The sequence below is a fragment of the Corapipo altera genome, unplaced genomic scaffold (assembly GCF_003945725.1).
Source record: "Corapipo altera isolate COAL_440 unplaced genomic scaffold, ASM394572v1 57, whole genome shotgun sequence".
In the NCBI taxonomy this organism is placed as follows: domain Eukaryota; kingdom Metazoa; phylum Chordata; class Aves; order Passeriformes; family Pipridae; genus Corapipo; species Corapipo altera.
The window spans coordinates 1,641,295-1,662,775 of NW_020884905.1; the positions used below are offsets into that span (position 1 = coordinate 1,641,295).

The 21,481-nt window shown below is 36.8% G+C and overlaps 2 protein-coding genes across 4 annotated transcripts in view; one reads left to right on the top strand and one right to left on the bottom strand.

The window, feature by feature from the left end:
- Positions 1 to 14,524, top strand: part of PLPPR5 (phospholipid phosphatase related 5) — a 151,524-nt gene extending 137,000 nt beyond the window's left edge. Inside the window, exons 9-10 of one of the 2 annotated variants that reach the window (XR_003529036.1) lie at positions 5,984 to 6,072; positions 14,345 to 14,524. The gene's annotated coding sequence lies outside the window, so the exon portion shown is untranslated. Of the gene's footprint in view, positions 1 to 5,983; positions 6,073 to 7,286; positions 7,364 to 14,344 lie in introns of those variants that run through there. The other variant, XR_003529037.1, reaches the window with a different exon arrangement.
- Positions 3,363 to 21,481, bottom strand: part of SNX7 (sorting nexin 7) — a 35,114-nt gene continuing 16,995 nt past the window's right edge. The window contains exons 8-9 of one of the 2 annotated variants that reach the window (XM_027651654.1): positions 17,121 to 17,273; positions 3,363 to 9,778 (exon numbers count right to left, since the gene is read on the bottom strand). In XM_027651654.1, the coding sequence (XP_027507455.1) occupies positions 9,698 to 9,778; positions 17,121 to 17,273 (234 nt within the window). In that variant the 3' untranslated portion in view covers positions 3,363 to 9,697. Of the gene's footprint in view, positions 9,779 to 11,142; positions 14,069 to 17,120; positions 17,274 to 21,481 lie in introns of those variants that run through there. The other variant, XM_027651655.1, reaches the window with a different exon arrangement.

Consider the following 21,481-nt stretch of genomic DNA (forward strand, 5'->3'; position numbering starts at 1 on the left):
AGTGACACATTTCAAATAATGAATATTTCAAGTAAATTATTATGGTCCATACGTGACTAGGGAAAGCAGCAAAATAGTTGATAAATTATTCATGCAGCTTTAGCACTAATATAATAAATATTACATGGTGTCAGAGGGAAATCAAGGATTTTGAAATGAAGAAAGAAATTAAGTATGAAGGAAAACCACCTGAAAATTGGAGAAGGTGAATACAGAGATTTGAGATATGTGAATAATAATGAAGAGACTTAATGGGGGAAAATAAAAATGGTGACAACTATGAGTCACTTCAAGAGGCAAAATACTCTTCCTCTTTAGTAGTTCTCTACAAAGAATACACAAACTTCTCAAACCTCCTTCAGCTCTGTCTAAAAACAAAAAGAAGACCCCCTAGAGTTAGCCAGGTGGGAACATACCTAGATCTGGCTAAGGGAATTACATGATCAGAAGTACTGATTTACAAAAGGGTCATAACATTTGGAGAAAAATACCGCTTTAAATATCAAATAATGTGTTATCTTTATTTTGCAAAGTGTCTTTTCTCACCAGTTTAATACTGAATTAGGACAAGGCAATTCTATATTTCTTGAGGACAGAATCCATAAGGCTTCTGTTGTGCTTTGGGTGCACACTCAGCAGCATTAGCTGCCATGCCATTGATCACGTCTGAATGGTCAGTCAAATCTGCTCTGACATACTGCATCCAGTAGCAACAACATTAATTCCCTGTTTGCTCTTTTGCTCATGTGTATAGTGTACAGATTCTCACTAGTCTTATCAGTTGATTCTTCATTTTAACATTCAAAACCAATCCAAAACCAATTCCTCCAAAGAGGAATTTAACCTTATTTTTTCCTTCCAAATTCATCCCTGTTGACCTTTCTTTTTCAGCATAAGTATAAAATGTGAGAGAAGAAAGAAGTTAAAAAATCCCAACATATTCCAAACAGATTTTGAAAAAAATAATTTTTCTGAAAGTAGAAATGGAGACACATTACATATTTTTTCCCTATTGACAATGGACTTGTGCTTCTTTTAACCTCAGGAGTAACACATTAAAATGAAATGTTTTATGTTCATCATTTCCGTAAATGTCTCATTTACAAAATCTGTCATGGGCACACCAGTCGCCTCTTCATTGGACATTTACCAGCCTTGGCATATCAATCCATCTCTTGCACATCTGCTCAGAAAATGTAATTAGTTATACCCATATGCTGCAGAAGTACATGATAAAACTTAAGAAACAGAAAAGGCCAAGAGACTTGACAGTCTTTCTCCTTCCTACTATGTGTATTTTGTTGAAGACTTAGAAAAGTGAGAAGCTTTTCTTGCCCTCTGCCACAGGGTGGGGATATGACTGTGTCCTACGCAACTTGCAGACACTGGGCAAAACAATTTATAGTTTATTGTAATAGTTTTGGTTCTATTCACTTGAGAACATCATTTATGGTTTAAAAAGACACAGTATTCCCCAAATAGACATACTTTCTTTCCCTGGTCATTAAGGTACTTATGAAGTTATCCTTGCAAGGAAGTGTTAAATAAGATGGAAAGGGAGCCTCATCAGAAGTTTGATGACATGGGAGACCATGATGAGAAGCACTTTTTACACAAAATGACACTCATCTATAGCAAATATGGAAACTCCAAGCTTGTTGATCAGCTTTTTGACAGCTGTGCTCAGGTTTGCTGGCAAGCGGCAAAAGAGAGAGACTTACAGTCTAAAATGGAGCTGTGCCTAATTAATCCAAAGTTCAGTGGCATCTTTATGCCACTTTGGCTTGTGGGTAGAGCTGTTCCATGCTCATGAATGTTCAGCTCCTGTGTTCAGTGGCTATGTCTCTGCAAAATGGATGAGCAAAGGGCTGGTGTAACTCCATTGGACTTTAAAAGTAAAACTTGCAATACTTTAAAATTTGGTTTTTTTCACTGGGCAACATTAATTACTTTGCTATTGAGACTGGAATAGAGCTGTTACAACTATGATTTATCCATTAATCCCAGCTTCTTCAAAGTTCCCTCCAAAGGATGAAATATGCTCTGAATATACTATAGTTCCATCTCCATGGCAAGGGATTTGCAACTGTTCTCAAAATCTGTTGTAATGAAACATCAGGTGAGTTTTTTCGTGGATGGTACATTAACAGCCTCAGTTGGTGGCATGTTTAAAACCCAGAATTATAATTTGATTCACAAGAGATTTGAGCTTTCAACAGGACCTCACAGTGTGGATCAGAAGCCGCTAGCCACTTGTTAAATGATATGGTACAAAATGAATTTGGAAAATGCTGAATTCTGTCAACTCTGTTTTCTTGTTTTCTTACTGAAACCCAAAACAATGTGTCACTGCTCACTATATGAACAAAGTCATGGTGATTTGGCATTACAGAAACAGCATTTTAAGTTCATCTCTGACATACCACATTTAGTTGCTGTGTATGTTGTTTAATGGCTGTACATTTTTCTTAAAAATACCCCAAACCCACTTTCAAATTATTAGCATTCTTTTACTTCAGTAGGGGGTCCAAAATCAAAGCTGATGTACCTCCAGCCTCCACCTTTTCTTTTAGGATTAATTGGGAAGAAAGAAAAACTCTCCTAATTATAGAGATTTAGCTTTCTTTATAAACTGGCTATTTTAAGATCCGTTTACAAGATCACAATATGAAACATCATTCAAAAACAGTGTGAATTGATTACATTCTTCTGAAGAACATGTAGCAGTAGAATATGCATTTGGAGCTGTTCCACTGCCCTATAATTAAGATTTTATTGCTTCCCTTCTAAACACGTGTTGCAGCTGCTGAAAAACAGCTGAGATAATTAAAATGAGACTATGGAAAATGCTCCCCCCCCAAAAAAAAATCACCCTCCAACATTTTAGAAAAAAATGGCAGAAGGACTGTGGTCACCACCAAATATAAGGGTAAGTCAAGATACTGATTATAGTTTTCTGCTCCAGTTTCTTTACAATGAGTAAATTTTCCTTAAATACTATTAATAATTTGAATGTTGCTAGATTGGGAGACTTTGTATTAGAACAGCAGAACAGCTTTTGGTCTTTCCATTCATTTGCATGGACTCTGGATCACAGCATGGTGATGGAGTGGTCAGCAATCACATTGGGAATGTTCATGTATCCCAGAATGAATGAGCAAACCAAAAAACCATATAAATACAAATAATATATAAATACATTTGCATGGTTAGAATTACTCAGGGAACTCAATTCTGCTCTGATCTCCCATTTTTTTAAAACTAAAATGAATACAAATAAATAAAATAGCTGTACCACAAATAATTAATTAGAACAATCTAACATTGTAACCATGTTATTGGAGAGGGACTACAAAGGAAAGTCTTCACAGACTTGCAGTTTATTTGTTCTGAATAAATACATTTGATAAATGAGATGACATATTAAAAAGCAGAGATGAAATAATATTGTTTTCCATAAAGGTCATCTATAAAACCAATGTTTCTAAGGGAAAATGAACATATACAGCAGTAGTGTTGATCAGCTTTGTCAAATTGTAGATAATGACTTTGAAGCAGTGAAGCCAGAAATCCCATGGCAACCCTCACAAACTTCAGACATACACTCAGTGTAGGTAGCAAGCCGTATAAAGTAGGAACAGGAACATTTCAAGTTAAGGGTTAAAAACTAAGCTAAATATAATTTAAACCATAAAAGCAAATATCCTTCTAATTGTATCCAAGGTATTTTTTCCTTCTGTTCTATGTTTCAATTTTCTGTATTCTGAAATCTGTGTATAAACTGCAGTCCAAGTGACAGATGACAGTTATCTTTGTACCACTCCCAGAATCTGAGTAAAGGACAAAGTACAGTACCTTTTTTTGCTCCTCAGCATCTCTCAGCACAGAGGTAGCTAAGAGAATGGCAGTTCCCTTTCCCTGGTGTGTGCCTGGCTCCCAGCTCTCCATGCCAGCTCTTTGCCAGCTCCTCTGTCAGGGGTCTGTGTACCCTGTCCTAATGTGGCCGTAAAAGCTCTTATTAAACCTGGTCAAGGTGCTTAGTGGGTGAGCAGGAACTAGTGTCAGAAGTGGTTTTACAGCTCTTATGGAAAGGGAAAAAAAAGATAAAAACCCCCAGGAAACATCTTCTGTTGGCATCTCTGCACTTTAACCAGATAGAGCATGGCTTTTTTTACCTTGGTTATAAGAACCTGGCTGAGACTTGCCAGTTTGACCCAGTACTGCCATTCTGTATTAGTTATTCAGGGTGTGGTTGATGATTATCTGCACTGAGTGTCTCTCTGCTCCAGCAAAAACTCACATATGAAGAAAAGGCTAATATAAATAAAAGGTTCTAGGTTCATCCTTTAGCAGAAGTGTACTTCTTAATTTGTTGTACCCCTATGTGACAAAAGGAGGCACAACTGTATTTGTATAGTTTTAAATTCTTTTAACAACTGCATGCCAGAGTGCACAATCATCATCACAGAAGATTATAATTTTGATGCTTTTTCTGCTTTTGCACCTCCCCTTTTATATTTCTCCATTAATTTTATTTCCTACAATGAGATGGGAACAAAATAGGTACAATAATAGGAATAAAGCAACATGCTGGAAGGCACCAATAAATATTGAACAACTTACTTTACTGTGTTAACCTGTCACAATTAATTCACTTATAAAATTTGTACTGTCCCATCAGTGAATGAACACGTAGTCTCCAAAGAGCTCTCACTTAGCTATTTTCTCTCAAACCCAGTTACAAATCTTTCTCTAACCTTGCTTTAGCTTTGCTTTTATGTCAGCTGAGCGTCTGCCAGGTTGTTTTGTTTATTGCAAAAGGTATTGCTGGTGGACAAGAGCAGGAGAGGATACTTAATTCTTTTAACAGTTTTTCACTTCATAATATAATTGCTCTCAATTTCCACTCTATTTCATAGCCTCATATAATAGTTTTTAGGTTGAAAAGGACCCTCATAAACTTCCCTCTTTTGCTTTTATCAGAAACTTCGGACTCTTGTGCTGTGTATATTGAAGAATCAAGCAGTTAAAAGAGATGACAAAGCAGTAGTGGTTCTGCAACTGCAGTGAGTTGCTGCTCATTTTGGTAGGCCCTGTCAGCCTGAAGGGCTTAGTACCAGCTTTGTGGGGCCCAAGCAATTCCTGCAGGCTCCTAGGTAGGAGATGATGATGTTCAGACCACCTCTGGCTTTCTCTTGTAACCTGACAGCCAAATAATGCCGTGTCTGAGTGAAAAAACATTTCTCCACGTAGAAGTAAGGAGCTTTGTGACAGTTGAACATGTAGGGAGCATCTTGCTCAGCTCTCACTTTACATACTATATTTTTACCTCCTGGTGAAAGCTTGATTTATTATTTAAATGAACACAACTCCAGAGTACAAATAAAAAAAAATAAACGTCTTATTTGTTTTGATTTGCAGAAGGAGCCTGGTGAGATGTTTTATGCTTGAAAAAAAAAATCAAATCATATTCTAACATTGCAGCTACTTATTTTTTGATTTAAAAAGTTAATTCAAAAAGGCAGTTCAGTTGCTCTTTAAGATGCCATAGTGTTATAACAATTATTTAAAAAACAATGAGTCTTCATCACATAATCAATGTTGCTGTGATTCCAAGAGAGTGTCTTAGTTTGACTTTAACAGTTAATGGCTTTCTGGCAACTTTTCATTAATTATTAATGCAGACATAATAATGTTTATTCCTTAATTAACCTTCGAAGCAATACAATTATCAAAAGAATTATTCCTGCTGGAAATTCAGTTTCATGTCACAGTCTAGATAAAAAAATTTAAACCTCAAATATGACTTTTTGCCTGTAGAAAAATGAATACAATATTTTTTGACATTTTTTCCAATTATATTTTAGATGAGAACATAATTTGACAGTTCTGCATTTCTTTAATCATGTATTTTACCTAAACCAGGATGTACCTTCACTTTTCAGTCCCAAATCCACTGAAAGTTTTTGTCTATCCCTTTTAGGTTCGGGTGAGTTATTGCCAGTGAGGCAGAGCCACTGTCAGCAGTAGGGGCTGCATCCAAACATTGGTGCCTCTTGGAAAAGCAACATGGTAGGTTTCTTGAAGGAGTTTATGGTTCACCCTATTGGCCAACATTTCTTCTAATCACACCGTATTCAATAAGGTGCCTCTGTGGGATTGCACAGATTAGGCTTTTCTCTCTCCACAATAATGGCAGGAGTAGAGTAAAAATGATGGCGAGGTAACAACAGGTTCACACAGTAAAAACTTGAAAGCTGTGCAGTGCTTTATGAAAGTTTTACTGCCCAAGTGCTTTCTGCAAGGGCTGTACAGTTGGATCCTCTAGTCACTCAAGTCAGTCCCCCTGGGTAGCAGATAGGAACTCCTTTATTTGTTAGAAAAAGGTTTATTTAGCCATTTTCTTTGAGTACACTTAAAATACATCAGAGCAGCCTATTACATACACCTCTGCCCTCATCCATTCTTCATGAAGGGACTGTTTGTCCAAAACAGTGGGCAGTGCAGATATGTAATATTAAAGTGATTTAGACATATGAAAGAAAGCCACTTGATATTCCTTCTGGCCTGCAAAGCTCCTGCTGGAAGGTTGGTTTCATGATTAATTTATGCCAGCATGATCCTTATTTTAGTGATGCTATCAGTGAAATCCTGCCCATCAGGCAGCTATCCCAGCTATCAGGCAAATGAAAAAATGTCAATAAATAAAGCAAAAATCATTTTGAAAGGTCACTATTTTGGGTGTAGGCTGACAGCAGCAGGGGCCAGCAGGGTCCACATTTATTTCCTTTTCCTCTAGACATGCATCTTGCTGCAGATAATGTACCAGAGTCTGTACCAGGCAACCATATAAAATCACTTAGTGCTTAGAGACACTGATGTCTTACCCTACAAGCCACCTGTGTTTTACCTTTACTACCAGCTATTTGCACTGGTGACAGCTCCCCTGTTAGGTAGCAGAAGTATCTGCATGACACAAAAAGGACAATGTTTGATTGTACTTAACAATGGATCTTGGTACTGCATGATGATAGAGAAAATCAGGAGAATAAACACATAGTCAAAAGAAGGCCTCTGTCTTCTGCTAAAGTCTTTCCCCCATAAGTTATGGCCTAGCTAAAGATGAAAAGAATTGATAAACAAATCATTAACATAATGAGTATTTTTACCAAGGATGCAAAATGTCCAATGCTTCTGATTTCCAAATGTCTCAGGTAGCAACGTTCTGCTCCAGCAGAATATACAGGTAAAATCAACCCAACACACACTGGCATTGCCCATTTCAGCTAACCAGACAGTACATGTCCTTAGAGGTGCCTAAATGAGCCACAGAGTATTAATTTTTGGTTACACTGAAACATTCCTATCCTTCTAGGTAAGCCTGTTCAAGCTCAAATTCTTGAACTTTCGTTTATGTGGTATTCAGAGTGTTACTGCTGTTTGACTTGCTGGAGTCCCGTTTATAGGACTGTATGCCACAGAGAGATTAGGAGCTAAAAACAGCAGGCTAAATTGAGTATTAATAAATGCAAATAAATGCTCACTGGGGAAAAGCCAATTCTCCTATATATACACACTGATGGAAATTAAATTATTCAGTAACCTTCAGAATAGCTCTTAATGTTAGTGGACAGTTCTATGGAATGGCAGCTCAGCATTCAGTGGTACTTTAAAAAATAAATTAGAAATCAGTGGGAAAGAATGATGACAAAAATCAAAGCATAATTATGAAAACGTACATTTCTGGTGTGCCTGCATTTTGAACACTGGTTGCAGCAGAACTAGAAAATACAGAGAATAGCAATAACAATGAGCACAGATGTGAAATGGCTTTTGTACAATATGGTATTAAGCTATGGCTTTTCCTCTGGGAAAGCAGCAGTGTTTGGAAAACACACTAGAGGTCTGTAAATTCTTGAATGGCACAGGGAAGACAAATAGGAAACAGTTGCTCATCTCTTCTCACAATTTAACATGTAGAGGGCATCACCAGAAGTTATTGGGCAGCTGGTTTAGGAAACCAAAAAATTTATTGATTTCTCCTACATGTTAAGTTGTGGAATCCATTCAGCATTGTAAATACTATGAGTTTAGATGGAAAAAAAGAAAGCACAGGGAAAGCTATTAAAGGCTATTAAGTTCATTGATAGAAGCTCTGCTGTTAAAAAAAAATGGGAAAAGAGCACAGTCCAGCCATGTTGTTCCTCCCTGGCTCCTGCAAAAAACCACTGCCAGCACAGCTGGAGAAGACACTGTGTGGCACAGCCCTCCGGCACAGCACTGCCTTCCTCCTAACACAAACTCCACTGTGAGTTGTCCACCCTGAGAGGGATGCATACTTCCTGCAGTATTCCAGGAGCATCTTAACTGCCATTTTATAGATAAAAAGAAAAAAAGGGCTGAGCTTTCATTCTACTTCACAGGAGCAGCATGAGAGAATTGCTGAAAAGGTATTCCAGGTATTCCAGGTTTCACTTGCAATCTAAATTTTTTAAAATCAAAACCACAAAATACTTCCCAGCTTGGACAGGTCCACAGCCACCCAAGAGCAGCAGCTGTGTGCTCTGGAATTGACCCCTGCTGCCATGAGGTGACTGACAAGAGCAAGCTCCCAAAATGCCACCACAAAAGGTGTAGGTGATGGCTGAGGCCCTCCTGTTCTGCCACACCAGAGCCCTGATTAGACTGTCTCATTCCTGCACCTCATTCTTTCCACATTCAGCCTTTGGCCTGCTCAGGCCAAAGGGAATAAAACTGCAGAAACTACAAGTCCAGACTGGAAAACCTTTTGGGTGGAATAATTGAATGACTGGAAGACTTCAATGCATATTGCATGAGTGAATCAGCTAATCATTTCAAATGCAAAACTCTCTTTTATTTTCTTAACCCTTTCTCTTCCACATTGGCTATCTGAAGAGGGAAGAAGTTAAGGATTACAGGAGGGTCAGCCATGGGAGTAAAAGATTTCATCCTGCAAACTCCAAATGGAAGCTCTTGTGCTGGTAGGATCAGTGCTGTGTCATCACTGTACAGACAATCTGTTTCATGATCTGCCAGTTTTTTCTTCATCCTTTAAAAAATGTCAAATTGAAGATGTCTAATAGACATCTAATAGACATGTAAGTACTGCATACTAAGAACTAAATTAACAATACTTTAAACATCATTAATCTTACAGAACATGTTTGGCATCTCTATGTACCATGTTGCCATCAGGTGACCGGCAAGACCTATCAATGTAATCCTAAAGTCCTAGTCCTTGAAAACTACGTGAGGTAATTTTACAAGTACAAGAAATTACTCAAGAAAGAGAATATAAGAAGAATGCTAAAATACCGAAATACTTCTTAAAGACTAGGATACAGAATGAGGACAAACTTTCCTTATTAAACTTTTTATTAAAATGGAGCTATTTTTACATATTTAAAATACTTTATATCCAAATGATGCTATATTTATGAAAACAATTGTATGCAAATGCATAAAAATATGTAAAATCAGAGCTAAGCAATAAAAAGCAATATATAGCATGTTCCAAAATGTATTTCAGGACTAGAATACCTGAGTGTTCAATAAGCTGGTTTTCTGCATTTCACTGATTTTAGCAGTTAAATTTAATAATGTATTTGATCTCATATAAAGCACTTTGGTTGGGAGAAACTGTATGGAAAAGGCAGAGATCAATCAGAGATATTACTCAAGGCCTGTCTTCAGAATCTTCTTCCACATGAAGATCCACTGTTTGAGATGCTAGGAAGGACTCCCATGTAGCAAGGCACTTAAAAAAAACGAAACACATACATATGAGTACAGCAGATAGATTTCTGTAAACTGTTAGGCAAGGAGAAAAAGAAGAGAAAAAAAATCAGAATACATACACATTGTCACAAGCTGCTTTTGTGGGACCATGGTAAGAGCAAAATATGGTTTCCTAGGCAGCTCAGTGATATGCAAAATGTTAGTTAACATGCTGAGTGAGTTGTAAAGGTCACTTCTACATAATGAGAAGTGCACAGTGTGAGCATTGTAATTGTATGTTGTAGCATGGAAGATGCTAACATTAATTATGCTCCTCTTTAATCTCCCCCTTTAGTTATAGGCAAAGATCTCTTCCAAATAGAAAGCACATTGTCAGGCACAGTTCCCTTGTAATCTCTGTGGATTCCTATTGTACACCAAATTTGCCTTCCAAGTTAAATTAAACCATTTTTTTCCTAAATAAGGAGAGGATTCTTTTTTTCCCCTGAGTAATGGGAAAGAAATGGGACCAGAAAGGCAGGGGCTGGGAGTAGGGAAATTGTCATCCTTACGACAAGTGGCATTTCTCTCCTCATGGAAAAATGTATTTATCATTGTAAAAACTAATTTTTTTTATTTAAATAATCAAGACTGTAGCAAGTAAAATTTAAAAAAAACAAACCCCCAAATGACTTCGGTTCAATTTGGCTTAAATGAGTCTTGGCAGCTTGGCAAGCCATTCTAAATCATAGATTAATGTTGAGAGCCATGGCAAGGCTATCACTAGGTAACCCATAGTGAGCTGACAAAGCCCCAGGCTTCTACTATTTCAAGTCTATCAGTAGAACAAGGCAGGGAAATTCATGCAATAATTTTCTTGTTATGATGCTGTTGATAAAAAGCTCTTGAAATGGAAATGTTCTAACAAAATTTTGACTTATACATTTGTATCTATTGTTCTAGACACTGCAGCTTATTTACTACTTAGTGTACACAGGTTTTTTTCATGAAGAATCTGTATTATTCACAATAAATAGGTCTTCTGAAATTTCTCAGGAAATATATATTAAAACCTGGATAGCACACTCCATTTATCTGAACTCTGAATTAAATCAGTACCCTGAAAACAGCATCATTTCCTAACTGAAATCTTTTGCCATAAGCTATTCAAGCCACAGCAATTTGCTAAGCCCGGCTACAGTGGAACATCTAGCATCCATCTGTCATTGCTTAGGAGATGTGGAAATTACACTGCTTGAACTTACAGCCACCTAACTCTATTAGACATTTCTTGTGAATGACTTCCAAGCTCTGCCATTAAATATGCAGATTTAATCATATTACACTGGGTCCTGGTATAGCTCCATATCTGTGTGCAAGCTGATGAGTGGGAGGATTTGATACTCATATATTTTCCCCTAGACTATGAATACCATGAATCTACTCCCTCAATCTTTCTTTTCTGATCTTTCTGACAAAAGCCCCAACTAACTTCTGCTATTGCACACAACATTATGCTGCTGTTCAGAGTACATCTAATGTTTGAATTACTGTGAAAAGAGAGGACTAACAGGATAAGATTCATGTGGAAATCTGCTTTCTTCATTGACTTTTTGAAGAAATGTTATTTTGAAATGGTACATCAGGGAGAAATAGTGAAGATACTGCTGGCACAAACAGTGAACTGCAAGTGGTGCAAACTGGTTTCTGACTTAAAAGGTCTTTTTGACCTTTTGTATAAAGCCTTTAAGGTTTGATCATTAGATTCTCCCATACTTCATGTGACACTGTGGCAGCTGAATCTATCTGAGATGCCTGAGTTGGAGTGTGGCATCTTGGTTTTAAAATGTCAGTGAGGCAGCAACATGTCTTCACTGTGGCACTCAAACTCATCAATTGCTGTTTGCTAGAGCTCAGCCTGGGTTACCATCCTAGAGAGCTGCAAGGCACAGCTGTTTTCCTAGGCTTTTTCTAGATATAGGACAAGAAAACATCACTTCTTCTTGAAGAGTCTTTTGTTGGCAATGACAGATTTTTTTCCTGAACCACAGTTTAATTTATACCATGTAACTCCATGTTTTGTCATTCTGCAATTTCAGTAATGTGAGTTAAAATACATACATCAGCACTGGCTGCACTGTAAAAATGGCTTTGTCTTATCTTTGCAACACTGAGCCAAACTGCACATGTTAAAATGCAATCACAGTATATTGCTTAAGCAGAGAGATACAATCTACTGAAGTCTTTCCAGACAAAGATGCAAAGCATTTTTTCACACAAGTTATTCAGTTTTTAATTCATCTCTGTTTATATAACCAAAGCACATTTTTCAAAATGTAAGAGGTGGCTCATTTCACTGTCAGACATCACAGTGCTGCTACAGCTGACAAGTTTTATAATTAACCATACCAAAACAAAACTAGGTCTCTGTGCCTTAGGCTCAAGCTTTTCATACTGTGAAGCATGAACTGCATAAACGACATTTTGTTAGTGATGTATACTTCAATGTTATTACAGAATGGTTCTACTCCATTCTCCTGGGAGGCTGAAAACGGAGATCTCAATAGAGGATCAGCCAGTTTTCACAAAGGACACAGAAAGGAAGAAAAAAACCCCAGAAAATCCAAACTGAGGAAATTAAATGTCTTTGCACAGGATTGAAATTCATAATCCAATTATTTGTAAAAGCCCAATGGAAGAAATAAAAAAGCCTAAATACACAAAATGAAATAGCAAGAGCTTAAATAATGCTATTTTACCTAAAATATTCTGATTACTACTGCAGGACATGTATCTATTCTACAACATCAATCTTAGAAAAAAAACAGCAGAAAGTTTTTCATATAGTACAATTGCATATATAACTAAAAAGGAGATATAAAAACAGAATATGTAGTAAGGATGCTAGCAGAAGCAGTGTGTCACATGCCATGTGTGTTCCCTGTTATGCATGGTCGATACCTTAAAAATACCCTTTATGATGGCAGTTTTTGGAGTAGAATATGAAAATGAAGTCTTGTTTGTGTCCAAGGCAGAAAATATTTTCACAATTTCTGGGTGTGAGAAAACAAAAAATAGAGTGCATAGAAACAGTCATTCCCACTATAAAAAATGTCTTCCTAAAATTATTTAAAAGAAATCATAATGGATGAAGTGAATAAGGGTTCAAAGATGGAGCCTGTCTTTGAAGCGACATGCACAGAAGACAAATGGGCTCAGCCATGTGGGAGCTTTTGAAAATCACATGAAGTTTGTTAGCTAAATTCCCAGGCATTGCTAAGGTAGGATGTGATCAACATGCATGAGCAGCTAACTCTCTGCTACGCAACCAAATGACTAGTTAATGCATCATTACAGAGGCCTCTAGGGCAAGCAACAAATCTCATCTATTTTTCTACAGCTTTTACTAGACCGAGAGGTACATAAAGGAAGTTGCTGTAATGGGGAATGAGTATTGTTTTGCCCTAGTGAACCTTTTGGATCAATTTATGTCTATACAACAATGTAGGTCACAGAAATAGACTAAATTATGCTTGAGATATTTAAGACAATCAGGAAACCATTTATATTTTTGGAGAAGATTAAGGTATGTCAATACCAACGTGAATCTGACTATATCAAACGTACCTTTAGCTTTTTATCTGATTAAGCTGGAAAAGTTTAACAGGATTAGTTTGACATGAGATAGATAAAATTAGACGCTACACTTTAAAACAAAGGTTTATCCCTGCTCAACAAAAACCATGTTCTTTCAATGCCAAAACTAACTATCATCCTACATTAGGAAAAACCACCAATCTTTCTGCATTTACTAGAGCGTCTCATGAGCACTGAAAAACCAAACTCATATATTTGCTGGAATTATAATGTCTAGTTATCTTTGGATTGAGCTGCCACTTATTCTGGTGTTCTTCCTGAACAGAACAGGTTAACAAAGTTCTTTGCTGAGAAAAATTGAAGTATTTCTTTTTCTTCAATGCTGTAAATGTCCTAGTGACTATAGTAAACACATGAGGGGAAAAAAAGAATTTAGCATATGTTTAATCGGTTTTGCTCTTTGAAACCAGAGTTCAACACTGCCTGGTTTTTCACTAGTTTGCACCAGTTACATTTCAAATATGCTACCTAAATAATACTACCAGCACCACCAACAACTTTGTATTTTGTTTTTTGTAATGCTGCATAGAATATCTATACCTAAATTAATGAAAATACTCATGGTGACAATCAGCTTTCTCAGCTGGTAAGCTCCACCCTGTGGACAGTTTGTGATTCCAGCTGTTTGGCAGATATCTTTTCTGGACTAAGGTGTCCAACAATAGTGTCATGCCTAAGGCATCAGGAAAAGGAATAAAATAAACAGTACAGTGTTAACTCATGCTGCATTCAAGAACTTTTCTCTGTAAGGCAAACAAATCAATGCTATTTAATTCACAAATAGAAGTAAAGTTCTGAACTTCTAAAAATCAAAGCCTTTTTACATAGTTTCAGAAAATCCCCCCTATTTTAGCAATGCATTTACAGTTATTCTTATTACAGTATTTTTTTGGCTTTAAGCCTTTGTGGAATACAGGTAGACTTAAGAATGTATTCAAATCTTTTCCAGAGCAAAGAAAAGGAAGTAGAGAGCTCTACGAACTCTTGAGACCAGCTACAGGAATGCCAAATGATTGGTCAGTCATGGTAATTCTTGGCTACTAAATGACATATTTAAATATAATTAAGCGTGTACATTATCACAGGAAAGCTTTCATTTTCATAGGCCTGCACAGGAGCACCCTGAAAATTTGCAACACTGGGCTTTCATTTGTTGTCTTTGTTACCACAGCATTGAGAGACACAAAGAGATTGGTGATTTCATGGCTGTAGAAACAAAGCAACACTTCTTATTCAGGTATATTAAACAGAGATAGTCAATAAACTGGAAGGCTACAGGAATAACTCTACTTGTTTTGAATTAGTAAAGCCGGAGAAATACAATTACAGGTAATGCTTTAAAGTAGCACTTCATTAATGTGAAAATTAATTCAGCTTAAGGGAGACATACTCTTTTATGAAATACTCTTAACATCTAAATGATGCTTGATAATTTGACAGCAGAATCCTTAGGCAACTACAATTACGGAAAACCCCAAATAAATATAAGGTCATACTCTTTTCCCATATTTTGACCAAGAGGAAATAACATTTTAGAAATTCTAGTGTACTTTGACACATTGCTATGTTGTATTTGATCACACTGGCTTGAGTTTTATGCAGTCTTGAAGGACTGGATTCTCTGCTGCAGAAGCCATCAGAAAATAGATGGCTGTCTCTCATCACTGTAGTTCTCAGAAATTTAAGGGATGCAGAGAATGACCACTAACAGGAATGACTCCTGAATCACATCCATGGCATCCATGATGCCTGGGAAAATGCACAGAATGTGCTTTGGGAAAAAGAAAAGGCAAGAAATGAGGGATGCTACAGCAAGAAAAGGCTTAGTAAGCATCAAATGGTGCATCAAAAGTCTGAATGAGTAACTTCAGACATGTGAAAGAATGTTAATGATGCAAGTAATGACTGAAAAGAGAAAAACACTGTAAGAGGAACTGTGTGCATAAGTTTAATGAGTTAGACTCAAACCCTTAAGGCAGGATTTTGTTTCCTACTGCAAGCATAAAAATAATATTCTCCTTCCCAGGTTTCTGAGATTCCCTTCCTGAAGTTTCACTTCCAAACAGCTGGAGCAGATGCCAGAGCTTATTTTCCTGCTCCTTTCAGGAGTGCATTGCACACCTGTAATTTTTAATATAAAGGCCTCTGACAGTAATCAGTAATCACTTCTCCAATAGTTAACCATCAGCATTAACCACAGGTCTCAGATAAATGGGTATTTTAGATCAAAACTCCCAATCGAAATATTAATTTTATCAAATTATCTTGAATGTCAGGATTAAAATAATGATTTTCTGATAAAACAGAGAGATATTGGTAAGCCCTCATGTTGCAAGCAAGGAGTGATACAGTTAGCACAATGTTGTTTATTAGTGCAACTGCTGCAGTAAGATAAGGGTTTTTTTCTAAAATGTAGATCTACTGAGATGTAACAGTAAACCCATTTTATGCAGATTTCAATATTTAAGAAAAGCACAAAGAATCATGTCTCAGTATAAACCAATTTGTCCAGTATTTCAGAGGCTATTTAAGAACCACCAACAGTTACAGAAATAGCTGAATCTTTTTCTGCAGTTTGTGGCTAAAATAATAATTTCATGTACAGTATGAGCTTTGGTGTTCTGAATTAAACTTCTGATTCAGCAAAAAGCATTTCTAGACAGGAAAAAGAAATAAATAATTATTTTTGTGTTTTAGCTAATCATTCATAAACAAAATAGTCCAATATATTCAGCACTGTTTTATCATACATATTGCTGCTATAGAAGTCAGAGACCATCAATAACTGAAGACAATGTGAGAGGATGCCAAAAGCTTGCTGTCTGATTTCAGAAAATATTTTGATCTTAATATGTAACAACAGATTGTCAATGTCCATGCATCTCACAGACTGCATGTTAATTAATTAGACTTGATGATCAAGAGCTCTGTCTTTTCAATTACGTTTTACAAAATGATTTGTAAAATCAGGGCACTGTCATTGGCTAATAGGCGATCCATAAAAAGTTCGGACTACAGGACTGGAAGTTACAGATATCAACATATATCTGCAAAAAATACTAATTTATGATTAATAGATGGCCTATTGTATTCCATTTTTTTTCCTAAAATAAGGAGAAATTCTTTAAAAAACTTCAAGGCATCTGGGATATTTTCAAAATGCGCATTTCAATCAAGAACATGTTCCCCATGAGGAAACTTCACAGAATGCTTAATGTATTTTGTTGTATGTTTTCAAGTTCTCCTTCTGAGTACATATCCTTGTAAATGGAAATTCTTACCAAGAATATTACCCGTGGCATTAGAGCTGAAACTAAAAATATGATAGAATAACATTGAAACGTTTTCCTCATACAGGATCATTTAGACAGGTTTGAGCCTTCCAGAGGGGTTCTTCATGCAGTTACAACAAAATGTTTCCAAACTGAAATATAGCAGCTGACATTGAACCAAAAAATATGTTCCAAATTGTTGTGGTTAGTAACACAAGAGTGCCCTCTGTCGATGATGAACTCAAGATCAACCACTTGGGCACAAACAAAACATATTTTGCTTGAAATGTGTCAAATTAAGGATAACTGCTTCCCTCTTCCCACAAAAGGTGATTCTGAAGTTAACAAATGTTTGAACTAAAATGCAAAAATTCCTCTTTACAGACAATCCATGGACTTTTGCACTGAAATAACCAATGAAAAAATAACATTGCTATGAGAAAGAGTTTTTACCTCTTCATAAAAACGGAGATTATTCTCAGCCACATTAGTGAATGTTGATCTCATATCACACTGCATGTTCTGCTTCCATCTGTCCCAATCCGCTTTCAGAGCATTATTGGCACGTTCAACTTTGTCTTCAAGTTTCCCAGTCTCTTCTGAGAACTAAATATTAATTGTAAATATTAAAAAATATTAGGAAAATCACCATTTTCAAAATTATTGAAATCAACTAATTGTAGTGGAGGCAAACAGAACTGAAAAAGCAAGGCTGATATTTAACTTAGCACAAAAAATCATATTGAAACATCATTCCTAATGAATAACTCACTATAATTTTTGAAATATTAATAACAGAAATTCTAGACCACAATTCAAGTATTCCTGAAGATATTTTTATTGGCTGAGAAGTTACAGACTCTGGCACGTCTTCACTAGCACTTGACAGTAATGCATCTAAAAAGTAAAATATAGAGGGCTTTACTGAAGCAGAATCAACTGTACAATTAGATTTGGGCAAGAAAAATGAGAAAACCCTGACAGAACCTTTGATAACCTCGAGAGAAACCAGAATGGGGAGAAGACAGCAGAAATCAAAAGCACAACCTTTCTGATTTCTTGCCTGTCACATTGTCATCATTTTTGTGGAACCATATGAAGGAAAAAGGAATACAGAAGCAGAGAAAGAAATTAAACCAAAGGACTTTAAGAGAGAAGAAACTCTTCCACATTGATCCAGGATCCAAAACCTTGAGGGCTAGTCTACAGACGTTACTTGCTTCTAATTACTGTAGATGCACAAAGTGACTTTGCAGCTAATGGCATGAGTAAGTGCACAGCGGCCCTCTCTTTAATGAGTTTTCTAGTCTTCTCAGTAATTTTGTTACCTATTGTCATTTACTAATCAGCAGTGTCAGTTCTGGCTGGCACTCAGTCACAGAACTAGATACATCTGTAGCTACAGTGTAAATTCATCTGCTGCGACTGCAGAGTGACTGTCTGCAGCAGGAGGGGTCAGGCAAGAACATCACCAGTAAGGAACATCAAGCAGGAAATTTAATTCCTTGTATTGCTTCCATTGCAACTCAGGTCCCATACACTTCTTCTGCTTCCTTGTATTCTGCTATCAGGCAAATAATTTTTTTCCTTGTACAGCACCTCTGTAAACTTGGATAGCTACTCATGCTTTCTGCAGAGATGGTGTTATCAATGATAGGAAGTTCAGGATTCCAGGATTAACTTCCAGGATTTTCTTCTGTGTTCTTCTATTGGCAGAACACAGAAACATCAAAATTCAGAGCAGGATGTGGAAAGTCTTGGTGCACAGCCTCCTGCTTGAACCATGCAGGGGGAACAGCAATCCAAGTGCAACAGCAGTCTTGCCACCATTAGATACAAACTAAGCTGCACTGCCTGAAATGGTCACAGAACCTGCATCCCATTCAGTTTGACATACTAGAATCCTTCAGCTCTTAAAGTAGCCAAAAACTCCTTAGCTAGTAAAACTGAAAAATTCATCTGAATGGGTATTTTCCCCATTCCATAATAAACATTTTTAGTGAGACTTGATTTCTACCCTGATTTTCTTTGGCACACTTCTAGATTAATGAAATACCAGTTATTAATCAAGAACAAAATGCAAAATCTTATTTCTACTTTACTGAAAAGCCCAAGTTCAATTACCTAGTCAGACCAGTAATCAAGTTACAGACCAGGGTAATTTCAACTACCAACTCTGTATTCAAAATGAAAAAGTTAATCCACAGTTTAAATGTGGGGGAATTACCTTTAAAGGAATTACAGGCAACTGGATTTGGTATTTTGAACATATCCCATGCTAATTGCTTTTCCTTCAAACACCAAAAAATGAATGCACACAGAATAATGAAAACGGTGACATTTTTAAGATGATTTAAAGTAGGAAAGGCAGTTGAATCCATTTTCTGCTTTTGCAAAAAAAAAGTTCCTCTATGGGAATGCACTAGTCTACACACAAAAAGAACTACTCCGACTTAGAAGTCGTGGCTCCAGCAGCTTTCCCTTATCTTTTTCTTTATATCTCTAAGTAATTTATTTTACAGTTTGTTTTTATCTGTTCTTTTCTAGGAACTGTGAATTTCTCCCACAATGTAGTCACAGTGTGACATAGAAAGGCAGACTCCATTCTACATTCCTGCCTGGATATACAGTTTAAACATCCCCCTCTAAAGTCCCAAAGAACCGTATGTTGTATCAAGGCAAGGGTCTGACTTAAGATCTAAGGGCAGCATCTGCCATCATCTCAAGTAGAGAGGTTTAATATCTAATTTTTGAAAATGAAAAAGAAATATAAATGCCACCCTCTTCAGCTGCCATGACAGCAGAATTCAAAGAAGAATGGCTTGATCTTAATAAAAACATTTACCTAGTGTGTACCTCACTTACAAGGTGTAAATTGTTACAATTTATCCTGCAAATTAAATAGGATTCTGAATCCATTTTCTTACATTGATCTCACTGAGGCACCAAGTGTGAGAAATTAAATCTCACATCAGTGATCACCAGAGAAGCACAGTGCTAATCAGACATCCGACCACGGGACAGGAAGGTGGGAGCCAGACATTGTTAGGGCAGAGTGCCACCAGATGTGAAGAGTGGGACCTGTAGCCAAGAGACCTGGCCCAATAGGCAAATTACCTGGTGACACAGCATTTTACACTGTCTTAGTATGGTAAAATTGCATGAATTTCTATCTGCTACATGAATTAATCCTACAGTTTTAAATTAATCCTTTAGCCTGGAGTTAACACACAAGCTATACTCAGAATGTAATAGATTCAGCATTTCATCTCTTTACTACTCAGTTTCAAGCCTGAACACTAGAATCCTTAAGTCAGCACTTAATGCTTATCTGGTTCTGTCAGAGCACATTATACCAACCTTTTGTCAGAATTACTATCAGTGCTAGTGGCAGTACTAAAAGTGTTAAAAGTATCCAAACCACAGAGGGATACACGAGCACTGCTGTGTAGCCTTCAGAATGGAGCATGGGAGCGATGGAGCAACATATCCCAACAACTTCACAGCCAGAGCTCTGGAGGTAGAAAGGTCTAGACAAGCAAGAGGGTACCGAAGTCCTCCCAAATATCTCTATCAGAGCCTGCATCCAAAATCACAGTCTTCAAACCATCCATACCCTGAACTGCCGCCTTCATGGACCAAATTTTGGAGCAGGAGACATTGTTTTGGGTTTTTAGCAGCACCACAAGCAGTTTCCTAAATGCCAGGTTGCAGAAGCACAGCTCAAGAAAACTTTTTTTTTCCCAGACAATGGGGTTAATGTCCCATAAGGTTTAATTTGCAATTCCAGCCTATTTCATCTGCACTGACCTTGGGTATGTTTTACATTCTTCTGCTGTACAACTCCTGTTTGTTAAATCATTTAATGTTTGCCATGACCAATGTTAAAGATCTCACAGCCTTTTATCAGCTCTAATGACAGTCTGAGTCTCCTTATCTGTGGTGGAAATGTACTTCAAATGAGATTAGAGTTCATGCCACTCATTGTCAGCAAAATTTCTGGCTACTAGATTGCACTGACAAGTTCAATCTGACATCTACGAGATCATTAGAAGCTACAGGAGTTCTGCTTAGGAATAGAAATGTACAAAGACACTCAAACTCAGTGTTTGGCACCAGTTCCAATAACAGTGCCTATGTTATGACCACCTTTTATTTTGAAATCAGTTTGGTTAGAAGTGTCAGAAAAATATTTCAACACATAATAAAAATTTTTAAATAGTACAAAAATTACCAAGAAAACAGAAGTCACTTGAATGGTTAAAAATAGCAGTACAGCATTCTCTGCAACCAAACTATCCTTAATAGAAAAAGCCTTCTAATTAAGAAAACATCTTCAGATACAGCTGCCACTCAATTAGAGAACACAGAATTTTATTATCAGATTAGACTAACAGATATCTGTTTTACTGCTTTTGTGAGACTGCAAGGAGAATCAGGCTCTCAGAAACAGGATTCTCTGAAATGAGTAAAAAATAGAGGGATTGGACAGATAAAGCAAATATCTGAACACCTGGGTAATCACACTGTCCAAAGGCTTTACCAAAACTGTAAATGCAGATATTGAAACACAGAAACAGTGAAAAAAGATAACTTTGGGCAAGCTGATCTCAAAATCCTACTGGAAGCAAGTACAAACATCTCACGATGGCGTAAACCATTGTCGGTATCAAATCAACATGGTGTAATCAATACTATGCTAAATTAAAAATATTCCTTGATTTGTAGTAGTTCAGAAAAAAGGTAGTGCATGTACCTTGCCTGAGGACTTCATCAGATTATAACAGGAATACATCCTGAAGAGGCCATGTCCT